Source organism: Paroedura picta, chromosome 3 (assembly GCF_049243985.1).
Source record: "Paroedura picta isolate Pp20150507F chromosome 3, Ppicta_v3.0, whole genome shotgun sequence".
NCBI lineage: Eukaryota > Metazoa > Chordata > Lepidosauria > Squamata > Gekkonidae > Paroedura > Paroedura picta.
The window spans coordinates 59,692,567-59,717,339 of NC_135371.1; the positions used below are offsets into that span (position 1 = coordinate 59,692,567).

Genomic DNA, 24,773 nt, shown 5'->3' on the forward strand with positions numbered 1-24,773 from the left:
TATAGATTTATGAATGATTTTTATCTACATAGAAAAGGTTCTCAAGGCTGAATTGACCCAATTTAGTTTTCAATAAACAAAAGTACTTCTGGAAAATTGCCCCACATTGCTCCAGGTAGAATAAAGTTGAAAAAGGTAGAATGGGCAAGTTTTGCTTTTGAAATCTTACATTTCTCCAATTTCCTGATTTTTTTTAGTAGTTTTCTGGAAAATCAATATAATGGTAAAGATATACTCAGCATATTATTCTGTACTAAAGCCACATTTTGCTAGCTATACAGCATAAACAACTTGGCCCATTATGTACGGGGGGAACAGCGCACATTCGGGGTGGAATGGCGGCGACTAAAATCACCAATAACGCACGGTGCCGGCTGCAACAGGCTGCAGATTCGGTGCATGCCGCCGAAAAAGTCGCGTTAGCGAAATGCAGAAGAAAGCGCAGCTTCCGGGTGACCAGAGTGCAACCAGAAGCGGCGCCGGGGTCGCCGTGTGCATAATCGGTTACTCTGGGTTTTGCCGCCGTTGCGTCCCATGCATAAGCGGTTTGCTTCGCTTCTTCCCCCTCCGCGTTTTCCATGTGACCCGAAATCACTGTTTCGGCGGCTGTGCATAATGGGCCATTCAAAGCAATAGACACTGTAACAACCATCAACCTACTGCAAAATAACCAGAAAATATTTGTTTTGGTAACTTATATTCTAATACTCTAATATATTCTAATATTCTAATATATTCTCAGTCAATAATTCTAATATTCTAATATATTCTCAGTCAAGTCTGAAATTTTCTTCCAAATTAAATTAGAAGAAGAAAAGAGGAAGGATACAGGTCAGTGGATTCAATTTTCTGTGTAGCTCAGACACAGAGGATTTCAGACAGATCATGAAGTATCACTGGCTCACTGGATGCAACAGGCTAGAAAAACAAACTCTACCTCACATATTTGAATCAAGGGAATACTTATGCAGACTAGAAAGACTTCTCTATGAACATCAATGTTTTGATCCTAATTCAGCACTGCATGCATAAGAAGTGAAGAGAATCTACAACTTCTATTATTGTGTTATATTTGACAGAGTGAGGACTCAGACCCAGCTTCACACTCCTTAATGTGTGAAGAGACAACTGAGTGATAGTTGTTCTCCTGGGCACTGACTGCACTCACTTTTTTTAAAAATTCTGCTCTCAATCCTGCTGAATTCTGATTGATTTGAACATGGGTTTTGCAGCCGATCTGCAACATTCCTTTTTTCTGACTCAAAACAGAAAACTGACTTCACTCAAACACTGCCTTCTGCACTTGAATCGTTCCAATTGTCAGTCTTCTCTCTCCTCCTTACTTGACGGGGGGGGGGGGGATGGCCAGGTGCATGCTAGCACCTACAGGCACCTTTTAGCTAGAGCCTGGGCGGGGGCAGCAGAGGTTGTGTGAAGCTCTAGCCAGCTGTTAATTTGTCTGTTGATTGGTTTCTGGCACCAGCAGGGCTTTCAGTTTCAGACTTTGCGTTGTACACTTTAGTGCTTCTTGTTAAGGGGATGCTTAACACTTTCTTTAAAAATGATTTTAAGCGTGGGGGGGAGGGAAACACTTTTCAAAAGTCTACTTATGAGCATACCGTTTTCAGGTGTTTTCTCTCACTCACCCCCCCCCCATTGTCTTCTCCTCAGTTGAAGAAACTAATTGGCAAGCTTAGAAAGAGAGAGCAATCCATTTCTCCTCCTCCCTCCCTGTGAAGTACTTGTCCGCTGATCTTTAACTCTTTCTTGTGTGAGTGCTTCTCACATTACTTAATGAGCTCAGAGAGATTTTAGGGGACACCAGAAAGGAAAGGGGTTGCTGCTGCTGGGAGCCAACCAATCTCTTATAATTTTAATTTAATTCAACTGGTAAAGTCAAAATAGGTCCCATGTAAGCTATAGCCAATTTTCCAACCATTTCTTTCTTAGTGGCTTGTAGCTTCATAATATTTCATTAAGTTCCAATTCTGTTCAATCTATCTCTGTTTTTCTTATAATATACCTTGGCCCACAGCTCTCTGTAAGTGGAGGATCCATTTTATAATTCTATTATTGGACCCAGAGTCAATCTTATTCTTCATTTTGGCTTTCTTCAGATCAATGGACATTCTGTTATTTCTCTTTGGGAGTCAACCAATCAACAGAGACCTCAGCACAATGTCCATGATGAAGGCGTGAGTGGGGTGTGGGGTAAGAAATGCCAAAGGCACCTGCACTTGGAAGAGCATACTGTGGGCCCGCATTTTCTCACTGAAGCGGAGAAAATCCACTCATGGATATGCCGGAGATTAAATAGCATGGCTGTCCAGATGAAGAAAAAACTGAGCAGTATCAAGAGTAGAAATTGGGGTCAGGTGCAGTTGGCTTTTTAAACACTGAACCCAATAAGTTTTAAAAGCCCAGTGCAGATAAACCCGTAATCTCACTCCCGCATCAGATTTATCTGTGCTGGCCTCAGTTGTTCCTTCAAAGTAATAGGAATGGGCCAATAAAACAGGTATTATGAACACCACAAGGTAATCTCAAATTATTTGGGGGGGGGGCTCACAATGATATGATGGGTCTTACATTGTGAGAACTATATTAGGTAAACAAGTCAGATACTTGTGTAATAATTCAGATGAAACATGCTTATTTTTTTCTAGATGTAGAACAAAATTTGAGTCAAGTAGTATCCCAACAACTTTCCAGGATGTCTGAGATGCTGCTACATGAGATGCTGCTTTGCGGATGTCAAAGTACTTTTAGGGGAGGGAGGGAGGGAGGGAGGGAGGGAGGGAGGGAGAGAGGGAGAGAGAGAGAGAGAGAGAGAGAGAGAGAGAGAGAGAGAGAGAAGAGCAATATTGTTATAACTTCTAATAAATCTTTACCTGTTTGAAGTTGCCATTTTTTCTCTGCTCCCAGTCCATCATGTCATGAAAAATGGGGATCATGATGTTTCTGACCTCTGGCTGTGGGACCAGTGTAACACCAAGAAAGGGACCAATCATTCCAGGAATAAAATTAATCTTATGTTCACCTAGGTTAAAAAAAATACATATTTATTCAAAATACTCCATTTGCATATCGTCTTGTCATTTTTTAAAACTGATCATCAAATGCCAATTTCAAATATTCAGTCTTCAGAACTCAGGCAGATAATGTGTCTCGCTTTGTTTTAAAAGAACATCATATTGGACTTTTAAAGGATTGTTAATGTTGCTTCCTTTCCAGACTACTTAACCTGGAATTGCTATGATTTATTCACTAATTTTCTGTAGACAATTCAGATGACACTGCAATCAACCTATTGCACTCCCATATTTTCTGTGCTGTGGTTTCATGTTTTTCAGATTTCTTGTGATTACTCTTTTTGACATAATTCGTAATTGACTATACACATCCTGGCACTGAAATGTGCTCTTGAGCATTCCCAGAGTTATTATCCCATTCAGATCCTTCTCTGTTCTACTGAATTAGTTATATCCTAATCTTTGCCAACTGCTTTCCTACTCTGCACTTATGAATAGAGATTTTGGCTTATGATGAAGTAAAAAGAACTTTGACTTGGAAACTGCATATGAGTGACCATGTCCCAACACATATGCATGTATGTATATCGGTCTGTGTGTGTGTGAATGCATATACACGCATAAAGGAAGATAAAAGAACACAGAATATCTTAAGGAAGGAATAGTTTTGCTTTGATAAAGGACTAACAATTTAAGAAACAAAGGAGAAGATTGTAATAGGAAATAATGGGCAGCAAAGCCTACTGGAGCAACCGTTTGGTAGGATGGAGGGCAGGCAAAGAGGACGCGATGTGGGTAAGGACGGCTGCAGCTGCGGCGGCATGCTCTGTGGGCAAGGGGTGAGGCCAGCAGCACTAGTTGATTGGCGCTTCATGCTGGTCCCGGCCTTTTCACCTGCAGCCACTGAAGCAGACCCCTCCCACCCTCCCTATTTCTGAAGGATGGTGAAAGTAATTGGAAGTTATTAATTTCCTAAACTTATCTTGATTCTGAGAGAAAGGAAAGCAATGGAAGTTAAGGAGTCTGTGAGCTTCTTAGGGAGGGGTAATGATAAGAATGTTATTTGTTCACTAAGTAGCAGTATCAACACTGCTGGTGGCTGGGAGGAAACAGTCCAATCCTATTAAACATGTTTATGGCTGGAGAATTATTAGATAAGAATGGAGATGTAGTACAATACGAAGTATTGTATAAAAACAGTGGCATATTTCTTATTTTAGGAAATTTTAGAACATTACTCACTTAGCAAAGCAAAATGACCCTCATCTGGACCATGAAGATAATTCAAATACTATACAATCTTAATGGTTTTAAAAGTTCTATTGTTTGATGGCAAGAAAACTATGATTTAGTGCAAGGAACACCTTGACAATGGTGGAAACGTTCTACCACTCATTAGTAGAATGCATAATACTGTTCTAGGAACAAAATTCTTTAGCATCTTTGGAAGTGAAAATAACCCTGAAAATTTTGGATGCAGACTGCATTTTCCAACAAGTAAAGGGATGGAGTAATTCCTACTAATTTCCTCTTCCTGCAACAGATCCTTATTATTATGGATTATTATCAGCAAAGATTGGTGACAATATTATATCTTTTTAATATATCTATGCCATATTTAATCACCCTCCCCTCTAAAGAATTCAAAGTATTTTCAACCAGTTGTAGTTTATGGACAGTCTTCAAAGGCAGTTCCAGGCTGAATACATTGCAAAAGTCAATTTTGATTTAACTGTAACATTAAGCGCTTAGACCATTACAATTATTCAGAAGTGCCTCTATGTGCAAGGTCAGTTTAAATGTCAATGAATAGAAATTAGAGAAAAACAATTTGCATCTGTTATATAAAATTATATAGTAAACTTCAGACACTAGGTAAGCAGGAATACAGAGAGCATGGTTATTAGTATCAGTAATAAATTAACTGGAAATATGAACGAAGATCTGAAATGTTGATCCATCTGTTTAAAATCATACCACCCAAATTCTTATTTTGTGTCACTGTACTAATAGTTGCATTTGATGTGCACCCTCACAGATTTTCTGGTGTGGCTAAAATGATTGCCACGGTTGTATACAGTTCTAAATACACAGAACTTTGTTAAATAAGCCTGTAATTTTAAAATATAAGATATGCATTTTAAAACATGATGTATGCATTGCTTTCTTAGTAGAAGAAATTATTACATGTATAATAAGTTTTAAGAATGAGCCTATGAGTATATTAAATTGGTATTTTTCCTAACACTGTGATGTAGGTGACATAAATGTCAAGTTTATTTAGATGAAGCGGAGTAATTTCTAAAACTGTACTACATAATACTTTAGGTATTGCTCCAGCTTCTGAGCTTTTCAAATCGTTTTATTATAATAAATAGGTAGAACAAAGTTAAGATAAATAAAAATACTTGATTTGCTAGCTATTAAAACAAGCAGAAAATAAAAAGCTGGTGCCTAATTGCCTGTCTGATTTAGTAGCCTCTGAGATGTTATAAAATTAAAGATTTAACGAACACTCCAAACAATGAGATCATGTATTATATTAAATATGAGATATTATAAAATAGGAGAAATTATAATACATAGTGTAAATTCGCAAGGTTTTATGGGATAGGCAAATGCAAAGCTGGTTGATCGTTAAAAGTTTGTTTCAGCATATGAAACTCCACCAACTTCATACTATTTCACAATCAAATAAAAAAAAACACTTGAAAAAACTAACTGTCATACCAAGATTCTGCCACATGCTGAACAGTTCATATGCCATCATTACACGCATATCCCCATATCTGGAACAGAGAGCACAGATATTATTCCATTACATGTATGAAATATAACAAGGCAATAGTTTAAATTAAATTGGCCATTTTAAAGTTTTCTTTAAGGCAGTGGTCCCCAACACCCAGTCCGGGGACCTGTACCAGTCCGTAGATCAGTTGGTACTGGGCCGCGACTCTTCCTTGTCCTCCTCCCCAGCTGCTGCCTCGGGGCTACCCTGCCACTCTGCTGCCAGCTCGCCTTTGGTGCTCTCCAGCGGCCACCATGGCTGGGGCTCCCCTCTGGCGTGGCACTGCACAGCTGCTGCTGGCAGCACCCCCCAGCAGGTGGTGGGAAGTTAGGGGCACCAGCGGGAGAGCAAGTGGAGCAGGGGCTCAAGCAGCGGCGGTGTCCCTTGGGCCTCAGTAAAATTGTCAAGCGTTGACCGGTCCCCAGTGACAAAAAGGTTGGGGACCACTGCTTTAAGGAACAATACTAATATTTGAGCCACTTTATGCAGGTGAAGGAGGAGAGTGCAAAAGTTGGCTTGAAACTCAACATCAAGAAAACTAAGATCACGGTGAAAGGGCCTTTCTCCTTGCGCGCCTAAACATCTTCCCTTCAAACCTATCAAGAGGACGCTTCCTTCAAATCCCACAAAATGAGAGAAGCTGTCTGCACAGGTGCAATGTACCAGATTCCCTTAGACATTATTCAACTGCCCCAAATTTCAGATGTTCCATCATTATCTGGAGGGTTTTATGGGAAAACTGAAGTATCTGTGCATCGATGAGAAACATCTAGTGAAGATGTTGCTGAGTGTAAAGGAGCCTTCTGAGATAGTAGACCTTGCAAAAATCCTGTCAACTATCTTGAGAACTAATCTATCTATGCTGCAGATCGGCTATATCAGTGGTCCCCAACCTTTTTATCACCAGGGACCACTCAACGCCGGGGACCACTCACCGGGAACCACTCAACGCCTTTTACTGAGGCCCGGTGGGGGGGGGTAGTTTACTCCTTTACTCTCAACCACTGCCCTAACGCTCTCTGATCGCTATGGTAATGTTTAAAGACCCCTTCAAAATAAGATACAGACACGCCACAACAATGAAGTGTGTTGTAAAGGGCTGGGGGGGGGATGAAGTAAAGGGCCGGGGGGGGGGGGAGAGAAGGCGTCCTTCGGGGCCCACCTCCAATTAATCGAAGGACCACATGTGGTCTGCAGGCCACAGGTTGGGGATCACTAGGCTATATGGCATAAGGCCTTATTACTGTTGTCTATGTCTGGAATTTGTTTCTGTTTTAAAATTTGTTGTATGTATATCAAATCTTATGCTAATAAATGTATCTGAATCAGATCATGGCATCCGGCCCTCTCAATTCCTGGCAAATAGATGGGGAAGAAATGGAGGTAGTGACAGATTTTGTTTTCCTGGGCTCCAAGATTACTGCAGATGGGGACTGCAGCAAAGAAATTAAAAGACGCTTGCTCCTGGGGAGGAAAGCTATGGCAAATCTTGACAGCATTCTAAAAAGCAGAGACATTACCCTGTAAACTAAAGTGTGCCTAGTCAAGGCTATGGTCTTCCCAGTTGCAATGTATGGCTGTGAAAGTTGGACCATAAGGAAGGCCGAGCGTCAAAGAATTAAGGCTTTTGAACTCTGGTGCTGGAGAAGACTCTTGCGAGTCCCTTGGACTGCAAGGCGAACAAACCGGTCAGTCCTAGAGGAGATCAGCCCTGATTGCCCCTTAGAAGGCCAGATCCTGAAGATGAAACTCAAATACTTTGGCCACCTCATGAGAAGGAAGGACTCCCTGGAGAAGAGCCTAATGCTGGGAGTGATCGAGGGCAAAAGAAGAAGGGGATGACAGAGAATGAGGTGGCTGGATGGAGTCACTGAAGCAGTAGGTGCAATCTTAAATGGACTCTGGGGAATGGTAGATGACAGGAAGGCCTGGAGGATCATTGTCCATGGGGTCGCGATGGGTCGGACATGACTTCGCACCTAACAACAACAACACTAATATTTGAACAGAGAGGCTACATTTTATGGCATCTAAGATTATCCTTCATTACTTTTTGAATTCATGTAATATATAAGAAATAAGTGAAATAGATAAAATAGATAAAAACTCATTCTTACTTATCCATAATCTTTTTACGCTTGGCTGGAGTTACGGTTTCCATCTGGAGACTAGGCTGGTTTATAAACAAAACTGATAAACTGAAATAGGAGTTCCAGACCTAGAAAGCAAAAAAACAATTAAGCAACAAAAACAAAGTTATCCATCAGGTATATTATGTTCCATAAATATATCATGAAGTCATTTCACATCTGAAATTTACTTATATTTTTAATAGTGATTGGGGAAAACAAAAATTCACAAAATGCCTATAAAGACCTCTGTAAGTGTAGATCATATGCAATAATGCTTCAAGTGACTTGACATTGTGACTATCAGAACAATTCTTGGGGGGCTGGGAATCAGAATAGGGAGTCAACTGAGTCCTATATTGGAGTAACTAAGAGATACACCAGTGTAAGTGGCATTTATGCCAGAGAAGGGCATGAATGGTGCTGTGTGGCATGCTTGCACTGATACAGTTGCACTGTGGCCACACACTGGCAGAGTAATGGCATGAACCCTGAACACTGGTGGAAATGTGGGCATGCCAGAGGGCTTGAGGCCAGCCAGTTAGCTCCCTAAGCACTTTCAGCATGGGGATGCCTCCAAGTACAGGCACAAATTGCTCTGGTAAAAATGGTGATGCAACCCATTGACACCCATGGTAAATCCCTGTTCACTGCTCTCTACATATCTGTGGCCACACCTCTGGGAACTCAAGCAGCTCATGTTAACTCAATCAGCATCCCCCATACACCAATCAGCACATTCCCCCACGCTATCCCCACCCCTTCCTGACACCTAGTGACAGCCCACTCTGCCCTACAAATGGTCCTGGAGGTCATCCCACAAGACAGGGATGCTGCCTGACGGCTCCTGATATGGGAACTTAGAGCAAGTGCATATGCACCTTGGTGGCAGGCACAACGCAGACAGGGCACCTGGCCCTGCTGGGCAAGCACTTGTGGGGAAGAAACCACTGGGAGAGCAAAGTCCACACTTCGTGCCAGACCTCTCCCTGATTACAGACCCCATAGAAACTGCAGCTTGTCCACCAGGATCCCAAGGGGCAGCACCTCATGAAGCAAAGACGTTCCCCAACCCTGTTCTCCCACAACAGCATTGTGTCACACTAAACACAACATCTTTCACTCTCGAACCTGGCAGCTTGGGGGCCAGGAGCACTCCCCCTCAATGGCCATAGCCACAGTGCACCAAGCAAGCTGGCATGTTGGGAGCTGTCAGAAGAAGCTGTTGGGAGGGGTCAAAGGCAGCACCATAACACCAAGCACATGTCCTGCCCATTGGCAGAGCACCCCATGCACAAATTATGTTGGCAAGTGATAATCCCCTCCAATTTGAGTGCTGAGAACTTCCACCTGATTGCCAAAACCTTCCCTTGCAGGTGCAGATTGCCCGGTCACTGCTGACAAAGTGCATCTCCAGATACATGGAGGTCCTGACAGAACACGGGATCAGGTGTTGATGATTTGGATTTTGCTGCCTGCTGGTCCTCGTGGTCACATCAGAGTGTCAGATGGTGCATCCATGACTGCCAAATGCCCAAGCTAGCAACAATGAATGCTTGTGGCTGTTTGACCATGTGTTTTCCTGCATGCAGGTGCTGATCCAACAGGAAGAGCTATCACATTACCAATGAAGCCAAAACCCTGCCATGTGCCCTCCCCTTCACCAGAAGCTGATCCTCAGGAGCACATGGAGTCATCCAGTCTCCTAGCCCTTCGCTACAGGTGGCCATTGGGGAGGTGCACCCAGCACCAGGACCAAGTGGGGGTCTGGATGTCATTGTTGTGATCCCATCCTTACCAAGTTCCCTCCAATACAGCTCTCTATTGTGTCCATCCCAGGTATTGATGGCTGCTGTGGACTGTGGGAAATGCGAGTTCATAGGATGTGCAATGCAAGCTCTGGGGCTCATTATGAAAATGATGCTGCCACAGAAGCAAACACAGATGTGTGGGAGAGGAAGACTACATGAGAGGCAACTGGCTCATCATCCAAAAGCAAAGTCTGCACACTCAAAAACATCATGGTTGCCCCATTAATCATCACAAATCAGTTGGGAATGTCTCACAAGCAGATGGACCAGCTTGGCAGCAAGTGCAAATACCATAGGCATATACTAATGGATCAGCCTTGGCAGAGCTCCTTGGACCCACATGGTCAGCATAGGCTGATAACCCATGCAGGAACCACCACACTAAAAATGTAGGGGTTGCCACCAAGTTGTGGCTTGGTGGGCATCATTGTGTGCAGCTAAGTGAAAATGGTCAATTTCAGAGAACTTTCCTCTAAGGAGGCTTGCTTGGTCCATCTAAACCTCAGGGATATTTGCCTATCCAAATGTTGAGTTTGGAAGGCACACTGCGATTTCTATCAATCAGTTAAGAAACCCCAACTGTCAGTTGGAAAAGCTAGACCAGAATGGGGGGGTGGGGGCAGGTAAGAGCTGACAGGTCATTTCCGTGTCTCCGCTCCCTGACCCTGCTGGGGCCAGCTTCTCCAACTGGCAGTTGGGTTTACCCAGCAGCAAGTCTGAGGATCCAGTCCAGGGCTGTTTAGCGGGGTCTGTTGGACTGCCTGGTTCAAGACAGGCAGCCCAGCAGACTCCAGCCTGATTCTTCAGAGAGCTGACTGTTTGGAGGCTGTGAGGGGGAAGCAGCAAGAATCGGCCCTCCCAACACAGTTCAAGGAATCTCTGGAGAAGCCTCTCCAGGGATCAGCTATTTGGTGGACTGCAGGGAGTGCCAGTTTGAACCACCTGCCTCCCACATACCCCAAAAAACAGCTGATCCATGGAGAGAAGCCTCTGCATGGATCAGTTGTTTGGCCGCTCTGGAGGCGTTTAAGTGGACATGGGTGAACCCAAGACTGGGATTCGAGTGATTTGGGATATGCCAGGTTGGGTTGGGGTTGAATTGACCCAAACAAAAAAAACCTGAATTTGTTTTTTGCACATCACTACATCTTATATGAGGACTTCCAAAAGGCTTTTGACAAGGCACCTCACCAGTCTCCCAAATATGTTTAAGAGTCATAGAATAAAAATAAAGGCCCTCTTATTAAATGTTAGGAAGCAGAGAGTAGGAATAAATGGACAATTCGTGCAATGGAGGGACGTGAGCAGTGGAGTCCCACAAGGGTGGGTATTGGAATTAGTGCTATTTTATTTGTTTATAAATTATTTGGAATTGGAGGGATAAGCAGAGCCATAGCCAAGTTCGCGGATGATGCTAAATGATGGACGTTGGTGAAAACCAAGATGGATTGTGAAGTTACAGGTTAATCGCTCCAAACTGGATGGGTGGGCAACAACAAGATAAATGAACTTTGAGATGGGTAAGTTGGAAATGATGCATACTGGAATAAAATATATATATATGTTTTAAATATATGTTGGTGAGGCCTGGAACAAGTAAGACTGAAAGAAAAAAGGGGTCGTGAGGAAAGTTTGATGAAAGTGTTAAAATGTTGATGCAGTGTGTGACAGCAGTGAAAAGGGCAAACTCCATGCTAGGAATGATTAGGAAAGGGACTGAAAATAAAATGGGCATTATTGGAATGCTCTTGCATATAGCTAAAAGTGCAAGCTTAATTCTGGTCACCACACCTCAAGTAGGACATTGCACAGTTGAAAAAAAGCACCAAGGAGGACAACCAAAGTGATTTGATGAATTGGAGCACCTTTCGTATGGGAATCAGAATCTGGGACTAAGGCCTTTTATGAATGCCAGCTTAATTTCATCCCATATACTGCTGCATTGTACACTATATAAGGATGAAAGGAACAAACTAATAATCCCCACTCTTTCTCGCTTTAAGCCCTTGGAAAGTTATTTGGCTCATGCAGAGGGGCATCTTGTGAGATTTTTACAGGGAGACAGGATTAAGTTTCAAGTGATGTAGAAAAATATTGCACTTATTTCTCTAGGAAAAGGAAAATTTTAGTTAATCAAATTTGCCAGTTTTAATAGCATGTTGTACTAATTTATGTCATCAAAGTCTGTTTTGTATTTGGTGAGCAATTGTATGTATATCCACATATATTTTTGCTGGTCATTGAGTATTTAGAACCTAGAATGACTTCTAAACGACTATTGCCAGCTTACTTCTGATTTTCCCTAAAGTAGATTCAGTAGGGCTGTACTTCGAATGCTGTGCATGCACTCCACACCTCACCCCATGGTTTTTCTTGTAGGAGCTGCACAGTATATATTCTGCATACCCATGATAAAAATGGGATACTGTGTTGTGGCACTGAAATATCCTTTCTCGGTGTGTGTGTGTGTGTGTAGAGTGGTTGGTCTCTCCTTATTGGTCAATTTTGCACAGGGCATGTTTTTAAAAATAGTATTGATTCTTCAAGCCATTTTAGCAGAATATTAGTGTTCTCCCTCCTTCGGTAATGAACAAGCTCCATTATTATTTACTTTTCCCACCATGGAATTTTTTTAAGGTGGTGGTTGAATCTAGTGAAATGAATTGATTGCTAAACTCTGAGTGCTGGTCAAAGAATTGATAGGGAAACTTTTAAGAAGTAACATTGCCCCATATTTCTGTCCTCTGAGGAACTTGTTTGGCAGATGGGAGGGGCCTGGCTTGGCCCCCATGGGGTCTTTTGGCATCTCCCCCCCTCTGCACTATGCTATTATTGATCATGTTTAAGCCCTGAGTTATCAGACAGCATGTCACTTGTTTTTTCAGGGGAAGAGAAGGAAATGTATGCCTCTGACCACAAAACATGGACAAGGCTGACAGTCCATTGTGTGTATGTGTATGTATATGTTTATGTTTATGTGTATGTTTTTTTTTTTTTTACTGCTGGTCAAACAGGAAACAGGAACAAGACCTTTAATATGGCAGCCCTGAACTGTGGTAATCACTGGTTTTGGGACCCAGCTGATGCATCATGCTGCACAGATCCTGGCTGTGGGCATCTCCCTTGAGAGCTACACTGCTTTGTCAGCACAAAGAATGCATGCCACCACTGACAGCACTCGGTACTGATCTGCAAGGGTGGGCTGCAGGAGATGGCCCACTGTGAATTGCCAAGTCTCTCCAGGGTCACCAACAGAGAAAGCCCCATTACCTGAACCTCCTGCCCAAATTTACTCAGCAGAGTCAAGTCAGCAAAGATGCACCGTGGTGCAGATGCATGCCTCCACTGCCACGGACCGCATTTCGCACCAATCTGCAGTACAATACATCTTTGCAGACTTGGTTACACCGAATGAATTTTGGTGGAGGAGTTAGGGAGTGTGGGCGAGAAAGGGGGTTTCTCTGCCAATGGCCCTGGAGAGCCTTGGTGGTCTCAGACAGGCCAACTCCTGCAATCCACCTTGTGGATTGGTGTCAAGTGCAGTTAGCAGAAGCAGCAGCAGCAGTATGCATTCCTTGTGTTGGTACAGTAATGCAGCTCTCATGGGAGAAGCTCATGACCAGGATTTGCGTGGCGTGATTCATCCATTGGCTCCTGGAATCAGAGACTGCAATGGATCAGGGCAGCGCTACCAAGGGACTTGGTAGGCCCAGCAACATCATCCATGCTTTATGGTCAGAGATATACATTTCTCTTTTCCCCAAAAGTGACACAGTTATAAACTGCTTCATAAAGGGAAATGACTCAAGGCTTAAACATGATCAATAACAGAATAGGGCAGAAAGGGGGTTCAAGAAGGCCCCATCGGGGGTCTGAGCTGGGCCCCTTCCACTCACTGAAGAAAATCCTTGGAAAGCAGAAGCACAGGGTAATGCTACCTCTTAATACTTCCCCTTTCAATAATTTTTGACCAGTGCTCAAAGTTTAGTTAGTGATCAACTCATTTCAATAGACTAATCACACTTAAAAAAGAAATATATCACAAAATGGGAAAATTAAACATTGATGATGGGTAGAGGAAGGTGCAGACTAGAAGTGTGGTAGAGGAGTATCCTCTGAGGGGGCAAAAGAAGGATGGGTAAAACCCAAGGGAATTATTATGCCTTTGAATTACCTTTGGCTTGGGAGCGAATCATGGGGGAAAGCGCCACAAACCATTTACAGAAAACCCAAGGAAACTGTGACTGGAGGGAGAGAAATCAATGCAGAACACAAAAGAAAACCCGATGGACATGCATGGCAAAAGCACAGGAAAAACACCAGTGCTTAAAAGGCCTCAGTTTGGGGGGGGGGGAATGGCTAAGATGAGACATGATAATTGCTCATACAAATATGCATGGAGTAGAGAAAGTGGATACAGAGATCTTTTTCTCTATCTCCCATAATACTAGAATTTGGGGCACTCACTGAAGTTGTTGGAAAACAAGTTCAGGATAGAAAAATGGAAATTCTTCTTTCCTCAAAGAGCAATTAAAATTAGGAACTCAGTGCCAGTTGCCGCAGTGATTACCATTAGTACAGATGGCTTTAAAAGGGGATTGACAGGTTCATGGAAGAAAGATCTATCAATGGTTATTAACCTTGGTGACTAACTTCCATATATAGCAGCAAGTCTCTGAATACCAGCACTAAAAGGCAGTCTTGGGGGAGACTTTTGCCTCTATGCTCTGTTTGTTTGGTCCTCCTGAGTAGCTGGCTATATGATCATGGTCTGATCCAGAAGACTCCTCTTATATTCTTAATTTTAAGTTCATCAATCACTATTGTTCAATGGATCTAAAAATTGTACATACTGAATTAAAACGGAATATGACGATCTGTATTGGTAGAGGAAAGACTTTTATATTCAATTTCAGTTAAATATTAGAAACTATAATGCCCTGCAAGAGGCATTACCATATTTTCTTATTAATATCTCTTTTATTGGAATTTCTATCTTGCTTCACTGAGTTGCTAAACCAATGCTTTTATCATATTGACATTTAACAATTTGATAACAAAGTTACAGTAAATATTCAAAATCCATGCTGTTTATGAAAAGAGATGCTATTTTTAGAATCTGTTAATATTTTCCTTACCTTAAAATCAAAATCTGTTTCTGTGAAGTTCTTATGTAATGCGGGGGCCAGAAATTGGACAGTTGTAACTATTATACTGCAATAACAGAAGAAACTATATTGCATCTTTGTATACACATCATGAATTATTTCAATTTGCAATGCAGACTGCATTCTCTTTTTACAAATGTCATGCTAACTATGTAAGAACACCTTTTGTCATTATTTCATTATAAAAGATATTGAAGAGTTCATAATATTAGCAGAGACTGATAAGACAGTGCTATCTAAAACCAAATATTTTATTATTACATGGATTTATTTTCCCTTGTAAAAAAGTCCTTAACTTAGTGACTTACAATAGCATTATTAAAGAACTTCCCTTGTCATTAACATTTATCACCTGAACTTCCAAAGCAAATTTTCACAAAACATCGATATGACTATGAGGATCAGTGTGGCATAGTGGTTAAAACATGGGAAGAACTGGATTCAAAGCCCAAGTCATGAAGCTCACTGATTACCTTGGCCCAGTAACTGTCTCTCAGTCTAATGTACCTCAAAGGGTAGTTGTGAGGATAAAATGCAAGAGAAGGAAATATGTATGCCATTCTGGACTACTTTGAGAAAGGGTGGAATAAAAATTAGAGGTATGTAGTTAAGTGGATTCCAATTCTTCACAATCAGCTATTGTAATATGTGTTGGTTGTCGCAAAGAGAGAAGGAGGCCATCCTTGTTCAGATGCCTTGGCCAAACCACAGTCAGGCCATTAGGAATGCACTGTAAATTCTTCTACTCTCTCCCCAACTCATATGTACATTTATTCTTTCTGATTTGTAGTAACCGTAATTTGCCATGGTGTTCAATTTGGGTAAACTAGAATTATAGAATCATGGAGTTGGAAGGGACCCTCTAGGGTCATCTAATCCAACTCCTTGAACAATGCAGGAAACTCATAACTACCTGCCTACCCAGTGACCTCAATTTCATGCCCAGATGATGCCCCTCCCAAAAAAAACAGAATCCCTGGCAAGTCTGGCCTGGAGGAAATTTACCTCCTGACCCCAAAGTGGTGATCAGCATTTCCCTAGGCATGCAAGAATGGGCCATAAGAGCCAAGCTCTGACACAACCCTATCTGCTTGCCCACCCATTCACAATCTGCCTAAGTTTACAGACCTAGATTTGATGTGTGCCACAAATCCCCAGTGAGACTTATAGGCAGACATAATGTTGGGGAACTAATGTTCCCAAATGCTCTAAGGCCTGATTTGGCTGTGGAACATGGTGAAATGGCCACTGCTGTTTGCCCCACTGTGGAACTGCATGTGTTACAGTCAGTGTATGTGGAGCCCAACATCACAGCAAATCCCCCCCCCCCGGCTGTTTCAGCTTGGGGAAGCAACACAGGATGAAAAGCTGAAGCCCTTCTCTCCTGTGCTGCACTCCTGAGTTGAACTGGACCCCAAAAAACTTGGGAACATAAGTCGCATCACATTTGTCTATAAATTTGGAATCTCTGACCCAACTCATGGAAACTATCATGTCTAGCTTGGTCCAATGGCTACTATTAAACACAGTATGCCTCTAAATTAGTGTCAAAATCCCACTCCAGATTATGGTGGTTTACAGGGAAGCTATGGTTATTGTGTACTAGGAAGCAGGATAAGGAAAGTGGAGATAAGAGAAAAGGGATATGCATCCTACAGTATTCATTCAGACATGACATCTACTTCCAAAACAATCCTAACCTCTGGATATATTTTCAGGGGATGCTTAAAATAAAACTTTTAAAAAGCCATTACAATCTGGCATATAGATGTAATTCTTAGGGATTTTTTCAGGTTTTAAAATTAAGTTAGATAATTTCTAGCTTACACACCAAAAGACAAGCCTTCTTTATTTATACATATCCCACTTTCCATTCCTCCTTGGGTCCTCAAAGGACTTTTAAATCAACACTATATCAATGCTTTCAAGTAGTTCCTAATGCTCAAAAATCTGGCCCCAAAGAATGTTTACATTTCTGAACAGAACAGACTTAATGTACTCCCTTTGGGAGAAAATTTTAATTCAGACACTGATAGCACTTGAAACTATGCCCCAGTACACACACAAATAAACATGCACAATTTGGATTGAAAAAGCATGTGTACATAGAAACCACATCATCCTCAGGAAAAAAAACTTGGAGTGTTCTAAATTGAGTCTATACTTACTTGCTGGTGAGCAACCTCATCACCATCCAATCTCGAGGAAAGACACTCATTTTCATCAAGTTCCGAAATACACAGAAAATTTTCAACAGAAATTCCTAGCAGAAAATAAAAAAAACAGTGTTTATTGATACATACTAGACATACACATCCTGTTTAATAACTCAAACATAAAGTAGACATATCTTCCTTATTTAACTTCTGTGTCACTTGTACTTAGTAGATAATGGATAGGACAGGACCCGCAGTAATGGGTTTAAACTATGTGCAGAATGGTACCGACTAGATGTCAGGAAAAGAAGTTTTCACAGTCAGAATAGTTCAGTAGTGGAACAGGTTGTCTAAGGAGGTGGTGAGCTCCTCCTCACCAGCAGTCTTTAAGCAGCAGCTGGACAAATAGATGCTATATGCTGATCCTGATCCTATCATAGATGCTATATGCTGATCCTGCATGGAGCAGGGAGTGGAACTAGCTGGCTTCTATGGTCCCTTCCAACTCTATGATTATCTGTGTGTAGCACAAGTTGACCAGCCTATAGAAGAGAAGCTACTTATGGCATTTCTACACAGGAGGAGAGTCTATGGGCTTGGTGTAACATAGCCTATACTGCTATTTATCTTCTGTTACAGCACTGAAACCTGCTTTTTTTAGTTCAGTAGACTGGACACAAAGCCAAGACTCAGGAGGTCATATATGCTCTCTGGCATGCTAAAGAATGGTACTATCATAAATAATGGAATTGGCATGATAGATTCACCAAAAGATAAGCCAGCACTGGAAAAGTGTAGTGGGGAAGTAATTAAATATATCTTCAGAAACAGGCCTCCCTCAAAAGATGCACTCTTAAGCAAAGTTACCTCCTTCTAAGCCACTGGGCTTAGCTGTGCTTAAGATGGCATTTCCAGTCACTTAACTGTTACCTGATGTATGCTTAAAACTTATAGATTTTGCTTCTTATGGAGTTTATTGCTAATAATGCTACAGAATGTACAGAACAGAAATGTTTAGAAGGGCATTCCCATATGCAGTTAAGTAGTACAGTAGAATCAAAAAGTTAAAAGTGTGTACTTATATAATAGGAAAGGATTGCAGTCTACTGCAATAATTAGGGCAATATCACTTGCTTTTATTCATTCTCTTATTCCAGGGGTGGCCAAACCATAGCTCTGCAGGTGTCCATGGAATACAATTCCTATGGGTTCCTACCAGCATGCATGGACATCTGGAGAGCCACAGTGACATATGATGATGATGTTATCTGTTCATTCGAGTCCGACCCTAGGCGATTCTATAGGAAAGTTTTTGCCATATGTTTCTGTCAATTAAAGGTAAAGATATCCCCTATGCAAGCACCGGGTCATGTCTGACCCTTGAGGTGACGCCCTCTAGCGTTTTCTTGGCAAACTCAATACGGGGTGGTTTGCCAGTGCCTTCCCCAGTCATTACCATTTAACCCCCAGCAAACTGGGTACTCATTTTACCAACCTCGGAAGGATGGAAGGCTGAGTCAACCTTGAGCCGGCTGCTGGGATCGAACTCCCAGCCTCATGGGCAGAGCTTTCAGACTGCATGTCTGCTGCCTTACCACTCTGCACCACAAGAGGCTCATTTCTGTCAATTACTGCTTCTTTTAGTTGGTTCATGGTCATCCCTGTATCGGCTTTGATTGTGTCCAGCCAGTGGATCCTTTGACGACCACGTTTCCTTTTGCCGCTGACCATGCGGAGCATTAATGATTTCTCCAATGAGTTTTAACACATGATGTGTGCAAAGTAAGTGAGCTTTAGCCATAATATCTTGCCTTCTAATGACAAAGTCGGTTTGCTCCTCTCTAAAACTATCTTGTTGGTAACTTTGGCTGTCCATTATATTCGCAGCATTCGTCTCCAACATCATAATTCAAAAGCATCTAGTCTCCTCCTATCTTCCTCCTTCAGGGTCCAGCTTTCACATCCATAGGTTGTTATGGGGAAGACAATGGCGTTGACTAGCCGGCATTTTGTATTAAAGCTGATATCTTTACTTTTCCATATTCGGTTCATGCTTAACATTGCGTTCTGGCCCAGTGTTATTCGCCATTTAATTTCACAGCTGCATCCACCACTTTGAGTGATCATAGAGCCAAGAAAGATGAAATCATCAATACATTCAATGTTCTCTTGTCAGTCGTGACTTTGGTGCTACTGCCAGTAGTTGTCGTGATCTTGGTCTTTTTGATATTTAGGTATAGTCTCATCTTTTCATTTTCTTTTTTTAGTCTCTTTATCAGGGTCTTCAGATCATGCTCCAATTCCGCAAGGAGTGTTGTATCATCTGCATAGCGGAGATTATTGATATTATGACCTCCAATTTTGACTCCGATTGTAGATTCTTCTAGATTAAGCTTCTGCATAATTACCTCTGAATAAAGGTTAAAAAGAATGGGTGATAAGATACACCCTTGTCTCATTCCTTGGCTGACCTTGAACCAATCAGTGTCTCCATATATTGCTTGTTCTGTGGCCTCCTGGTCGGTGTACAATGAACTGACGAGGTGTTCAAGTGGGATGACACTTCCAACTTATGTATGGTATCCCATAGCTTCTTGTGATCAACATATAATTTGCTGTTTATCTTGATTCAGATCGTTTGTTTTCATACTGTCTTCTAATTATGTAGTCCTACTGTAACAGTCCCCAACACGGTGGCCATGAGTGCTATGGTGATTGGTAACACGAAGAGTTTTTAGAAGGTGGGTGGGCCATATGGAGCTCTTGCCCAACAGGGCTTCCGACTGGTTACTGAATATCTGATTGGCTATGCAGATTAAAATTTCAGCAACGGCTGCTGCCATTACAGTGTTTATTTTATTCTCCTGCACCATTTTACTGAATACATTTCCCTCCTAAAACTGTTATGTGGGAGAAATCATGTAGACATCACATGGAGTCTGAATGTTTCTCACTAGATCTCTTACATTGCATGCTATGATCCTGTTCTAATTTCCCCTCCCAGCTGCTTTTAAGCCTGAAAACCACCACACAGTTATTTAAGCTAGATAAATCTTGATTTATGGATCTCCCAAAATCACATCTACTTTGACACTAAAACAAAGGACCTATGATGGATTTGTATTTACATATACTTGAACATAATGTCTGATGTGCATATCATGATGATTTTAAAGGTAGCACTGAAAACAGTTTCCTTATGACATGAATCCTTCTGAGTAATAATATATTTAAGAATTTATCTAACAAGCCTCCATTGCTAAATATGACAGAGATGATTTGTGTGACAAGTATTTGTAAACAATACAGCCATAGAAGACTTTCACCACATGGAGATAAATTTTAGCCTTGTAATGGAAAGGAACTGTATATAGCTATGAAATAGAATTCTAAGTCTGCTTTTTCTCTCACCTTTAGCTCATCCTTGCTCTGGAAATTGTCCAGTAAATGTTGGAAATGAGTGTCAGACATTTGACGAAGTAGAGATAAAAGACAGGACACATATTCTCCCTGTCAATCCCAATGAAGAACTATTTCAGTAGAACTATCACAGGCACAATTCACATAAAACCGAATTTTAGGGTAGAGGGAAAAGGAACAGGGTTTGAAAATGTTTCAACGTCTATGAAAGGAAAACATAAATTTTGATTTTTAAAATGATATAGCTGTAAGCAACTGAAAAGGCTAGGATGTTTCCATCTGCATATAATAAATAGCAAAGGTGTTCTCAAGGTCTCACTACAGTATGCTAATGCAATAAAATTATGCAGAAATATTTTAGCTTTTGTAATATTTTAGCTTCAGAAATATTTTAGCTTCCAGCAAGTTGTCAAACTAATAATAAGTACAGAACTACATACAAAGAATACTGTGATACTGTGATAATTATATAAGTGAACACACTATATTACCATCAGCATCCATCAGTATATGCAGATTCTACCATGCTCGCACAACAGTCAGTTCACAGAATAATATTTGTGAAACAGCAATTGGTAGCTTGATGTGACTGAGGTCGAACAACAGTTTACTAAAAGAAAACTGGTGGCAGGAGTCAATGTGTCCTTGAAGTAAGAGCTTTTGTGATTAAATACTGATACACAAGAGGAACTTGGTGTATTGTGGAAAGCTCCTCTGACGTAATTAGGCAACCGCCAGCATTTGTGCCAAATGTGTGCATGTCAGAGCATTTCACTCAGCATAACTCCCTTTTTCCAACCCCGCAGCAGGGAAGTTTTAGAACCAGTCTGAACTGACTTTTTAAAAGTCTGGTGTGGAGATGCCATCAACCAACATATCTTTTGGCCCACCACCCCAATGACTGGTGTTGTACTGTGCTGATGTGAATCATTTTATAAGAGTATACAGAGGATTCTTGTGCATATAAAGTGCTGCTGCCTCTCTGCAAAATGGAAGCCATCACTATCACCCCATCCTTTTGGTGGAAACCATCAGGTCTTTCCATACACACTTTTGTCTGCCAGCACACAAACATCTTCAGAGTTAGTTCAATTTTATTTGGTACTAGGAAAGACTGCCCAACCCTGTCCTTGAGGCCCATGAATGTTTTCCAATGCCTATCTTCCTTAGAAAGCTGAAGCAGATGCTATTTCTACTGTCATGACAACAGGATATTGAATCTACCTTCTCCACATGCTTCAGTCTAATTCAAATAGATAGACTAAACATACCTTTGTCATTATAAAGAACTTGAGGAATATATCACACAAGGTGATGAAATTATTTTTATGCTTTTGCAGACTATGTACATGGTCAGCAAGAAAGGTAGCATATTAATATTTTAATAAATAAAAGGTTCTGTTTTAGGATTGTCACCTGTTTCTGGCCATGGCCTTATCACTTCAATCTTAAAAGCAGCCTTTCCTGTCACCTTTTCACATAAGGAAAAACAGCACCTGCTTTAAGTTTTGGGTGATGTTAAACACATAAAACAGGACCCAAAGAAAACATGGCAGTCCTAGTTAGTTCTTGTTTATGTCAATACAGAACACCTATTTTGTAAATTAATACTGTATGAAAGCATGAAAACTGTAAGCTCAAGATAAAAAAAGTTTTGAGACAAAAAACATGAAAACTGAAAGTTCAAGAGAGAAAAAAATAGTGTGAGAACTTGCTTTGTCTCCTTTCATAGATTAAGGAATGTCAGTTCTTTTTCACTCAGGCAAAATAGAAATAGCCCAGTCTCTCTCTATATATATATATACTTCTATATCCTAAGAAGCATGCAACCCCTTATCTAGAAATCGTTCACAGTTTCAACAGAGTGAGATGGCGGAACTTAACTGAGCAGAATATTTACGGGTAGAATTGTGTGGTTAGGAATATTCAGTAATAATTATTTAGACACCAACTGATAATTTTTAATTATGAGAACATGTTTTCTGCAAAGCAAAAATTATATGATCAAGGAAGCTAGGCTTTTTGAGCAACCTAACTACTGTGCCCAAATTTACCTGAGAATGTAAGTTTCCAGCTTCTAAATTTTAAAGGAGACAAAGTTCATTCAAGATATGGTAATAAGGGGACTATGAAGATTGGGGGGGGGGGGAAGAGGTTAGATAAGCAGGAAATAGAACCTGATTGTTAGTTACTAACAGTGATTTCAGCTGTGCATTGTGGGCAACGCTGTCCTCTTACCGCCTCCTGAGATTGCGATTTACTCATAATAGTAAGTAATGTCTGTAAAAGTACATCCAGGAGGCTCTCCACCATCATCTCTACTTCCTCAACTACATCTGTCTCCTGTAGTAAGTAGTTAGAACACAGACAGTTATCACTCCATGGAACTGAATGCAAAGGCAAGTATCTTTCACATATCGCAGGAGAAATCAAGCATTAGCTCTTAGCAAAAAATAATTGAATATGGAATTCATAGAAAGATATAAAAATAATAATGGATTGTTGAACTACATAAACTTACTTTTCAAAAATAAATATCCTTTTAAAAGATTTAAAACCATAGTTTGGGATCCTGAGTGTTTCAAAATTCAACAGGATCAAATGCCACTGCAATGCTCTATTAACATTTGATACTCAAAATCCTGTATATCTAAAATTTTACCGATATTTATGATTTGATTAATGTTAGAAAGTTTGTAAGACATAAATTTTCTCTGTAAATGCACTTATAAACTCCCAACAAACCCAACCTCCTATCTCAGTTAGAGATCTATATGCTATGCAAATACCTAAATGTCTATACACTCTAATGCTAATTTCTGTGGTGTGACTCAGCAGCTGCCAGATCTAATGATTATATGACCAATTCCAATTAAAAATTCAATCTATATCCATATCTGTGCCAGATTTGTAACAAACAGTTTTGCTATGTGTTGATATGTACTGCTGCTGCCTTAAGCACACAGCTGCCACAGCGGCTCCCCTGTGCATGTGCCCAAGTATGCTGTGGGAGGTGTTGTCAGGCTAGGCGTTGTGTGATTGGATGGGCTGGTGAGGCGGTGAGTGTAAAAGGAGTGCTGGGCAGAGGCCAGCCCTCTTTGTTCCTGGCCGCGTCCACTTGTGCTGCTTCCCTCCCTCCCTCCCTGTTATGCGATTGGTCTGTTTTTTTGAATATTGCTTATGTACATCACACCTGGTGGTTTACAGTGGGGGAGGATCCCCTGGGCAGAACCAGTGCCATCCGGCTGGGTTCAATTGTCTGTTTCAGGAGCCCCTTTAAGGGGCTGCACATGTGCACAATGGCTGACTTGCAAGCTGGGGAGTCTGTTGCCACACATGGCAAGGTGGCTGGGGAGTTCCAATAGAGGTGGCCACCCATGGAGCTTCCTATGCTTACCTTCCCAGGTCCAGCAGGCCTGATGGAGAGGGGGAGCCTAACAGGGGTGTCGCTCAGTCCCTGCAGGCAGGCTTGCTGATGGTTTTCCCTTCCCATGGGGGGCTGCGATCCACTGGCTGCAGCATTGGGAGGGGCAGTACGGATCTGCCCTCTCACCTTCGGTGTGCCCTCGCTCATTCAAGTTATCAAATAAATCTGTGGCCAGGTTTATGCCAAAAAATTACACACTTGTGTGTGTCTGGGTTCTTAGCACACCGGAATCTGCCATCCTGCCTAGCAAATATAATTCATTGCTTGGATAAGGCATTGTAATGAGTAAATAGACATAGATTACCAAAGAGCTTGTTTTGATGATGGAGAAGATACTGCTCAGAATCCCAGAGCAAATCAGCAACTCTTTTTGCTGTCTCAGGTGAAGATGAATATGATGAAGTACCACAGGTAACAAGATACGTCGAGATTCTAGAAGAGGAATATCAGAAACACAATGTTATTTGGCAGCTACATTGAAATTATTACTATAGGTCTTGATTTCATTCAACAGCATGCCCATGAAAGTTGAATTGCTATCATAAATAAATAAAGTGATGCTGTAAAATTCTCAACTGAGTTCTTAGTAAGCAGTATGCCAGCCAGATTAAAGTTTGCCGGGTAAGAGATTTTGAGTACAAACTATTGACAGTCAAACGGTTTCTAATTCTAAAGCATTAATTTACATGTTGTTGTAAGCTGAAAAGGTATGTATAATTTTTTCACTTATATGAATGAAATTACAATGTGTGTGGAATTTAATTTACTAGCATTAATATTCTTTTTTAAAAGATTTTAATTTTTATTTTCCAAGATTAAAGATAATAGAATACATGTAATCC

The 24,773-nt window shown here is 41.2% G+C and overlaps 1 protein-coding gene across 11 annotated transcripts in view; it reads right to left on the reverse strand.

Annotated features, from left to right (window-relative positions):
* DOCK3 (dedicator of cytokinesis 3) overlaps positions 1-24,773 on the reverse strand; it is a 292,500-nt gene that overhangs the window by 79,111 nt on the left and 188,616 nt on the right. For 10 of the 11 annotated variants that reach the window (XM_077325933.1, XM_077325924.1, XM_077325923.1 and 7 more), the window contains 8 exons: positions 24,236-24,363; positions 22,701-22,847; positions 20,496-20,594; positions 17,097-17,191; positions 14,899-14,974; positions 7,938-8,038; positions 5,763-5,821; positions 2,892-3,040 (listed from right to left, as the gene is read on the reverse strand). In XM_077325933.1, coding sequence (XP_077182048.1) covers positions 2,892-3,040; positions 5,763-5,821; positions 7,938-8,038; positions 14,899-14,974; positions 17,097-17,191; positions 20,496-20,594; positions 22,701-22,847; positions 24,236-24,363 — 854 coding nt within the window. The remainder of the gene's footprint in view (positions 1-2,891; positions 3,041-5,762; positions 5,822-7,937; positions 8,039-14,898; positions 14,975-17,096; positions 17,192-20,495; positions 20,595-22,700; positions 22,848-24,235; positions 24,364-24,773) is intronic. The other variant, XM_077325925.1, reaches the window with a different exon arrangement.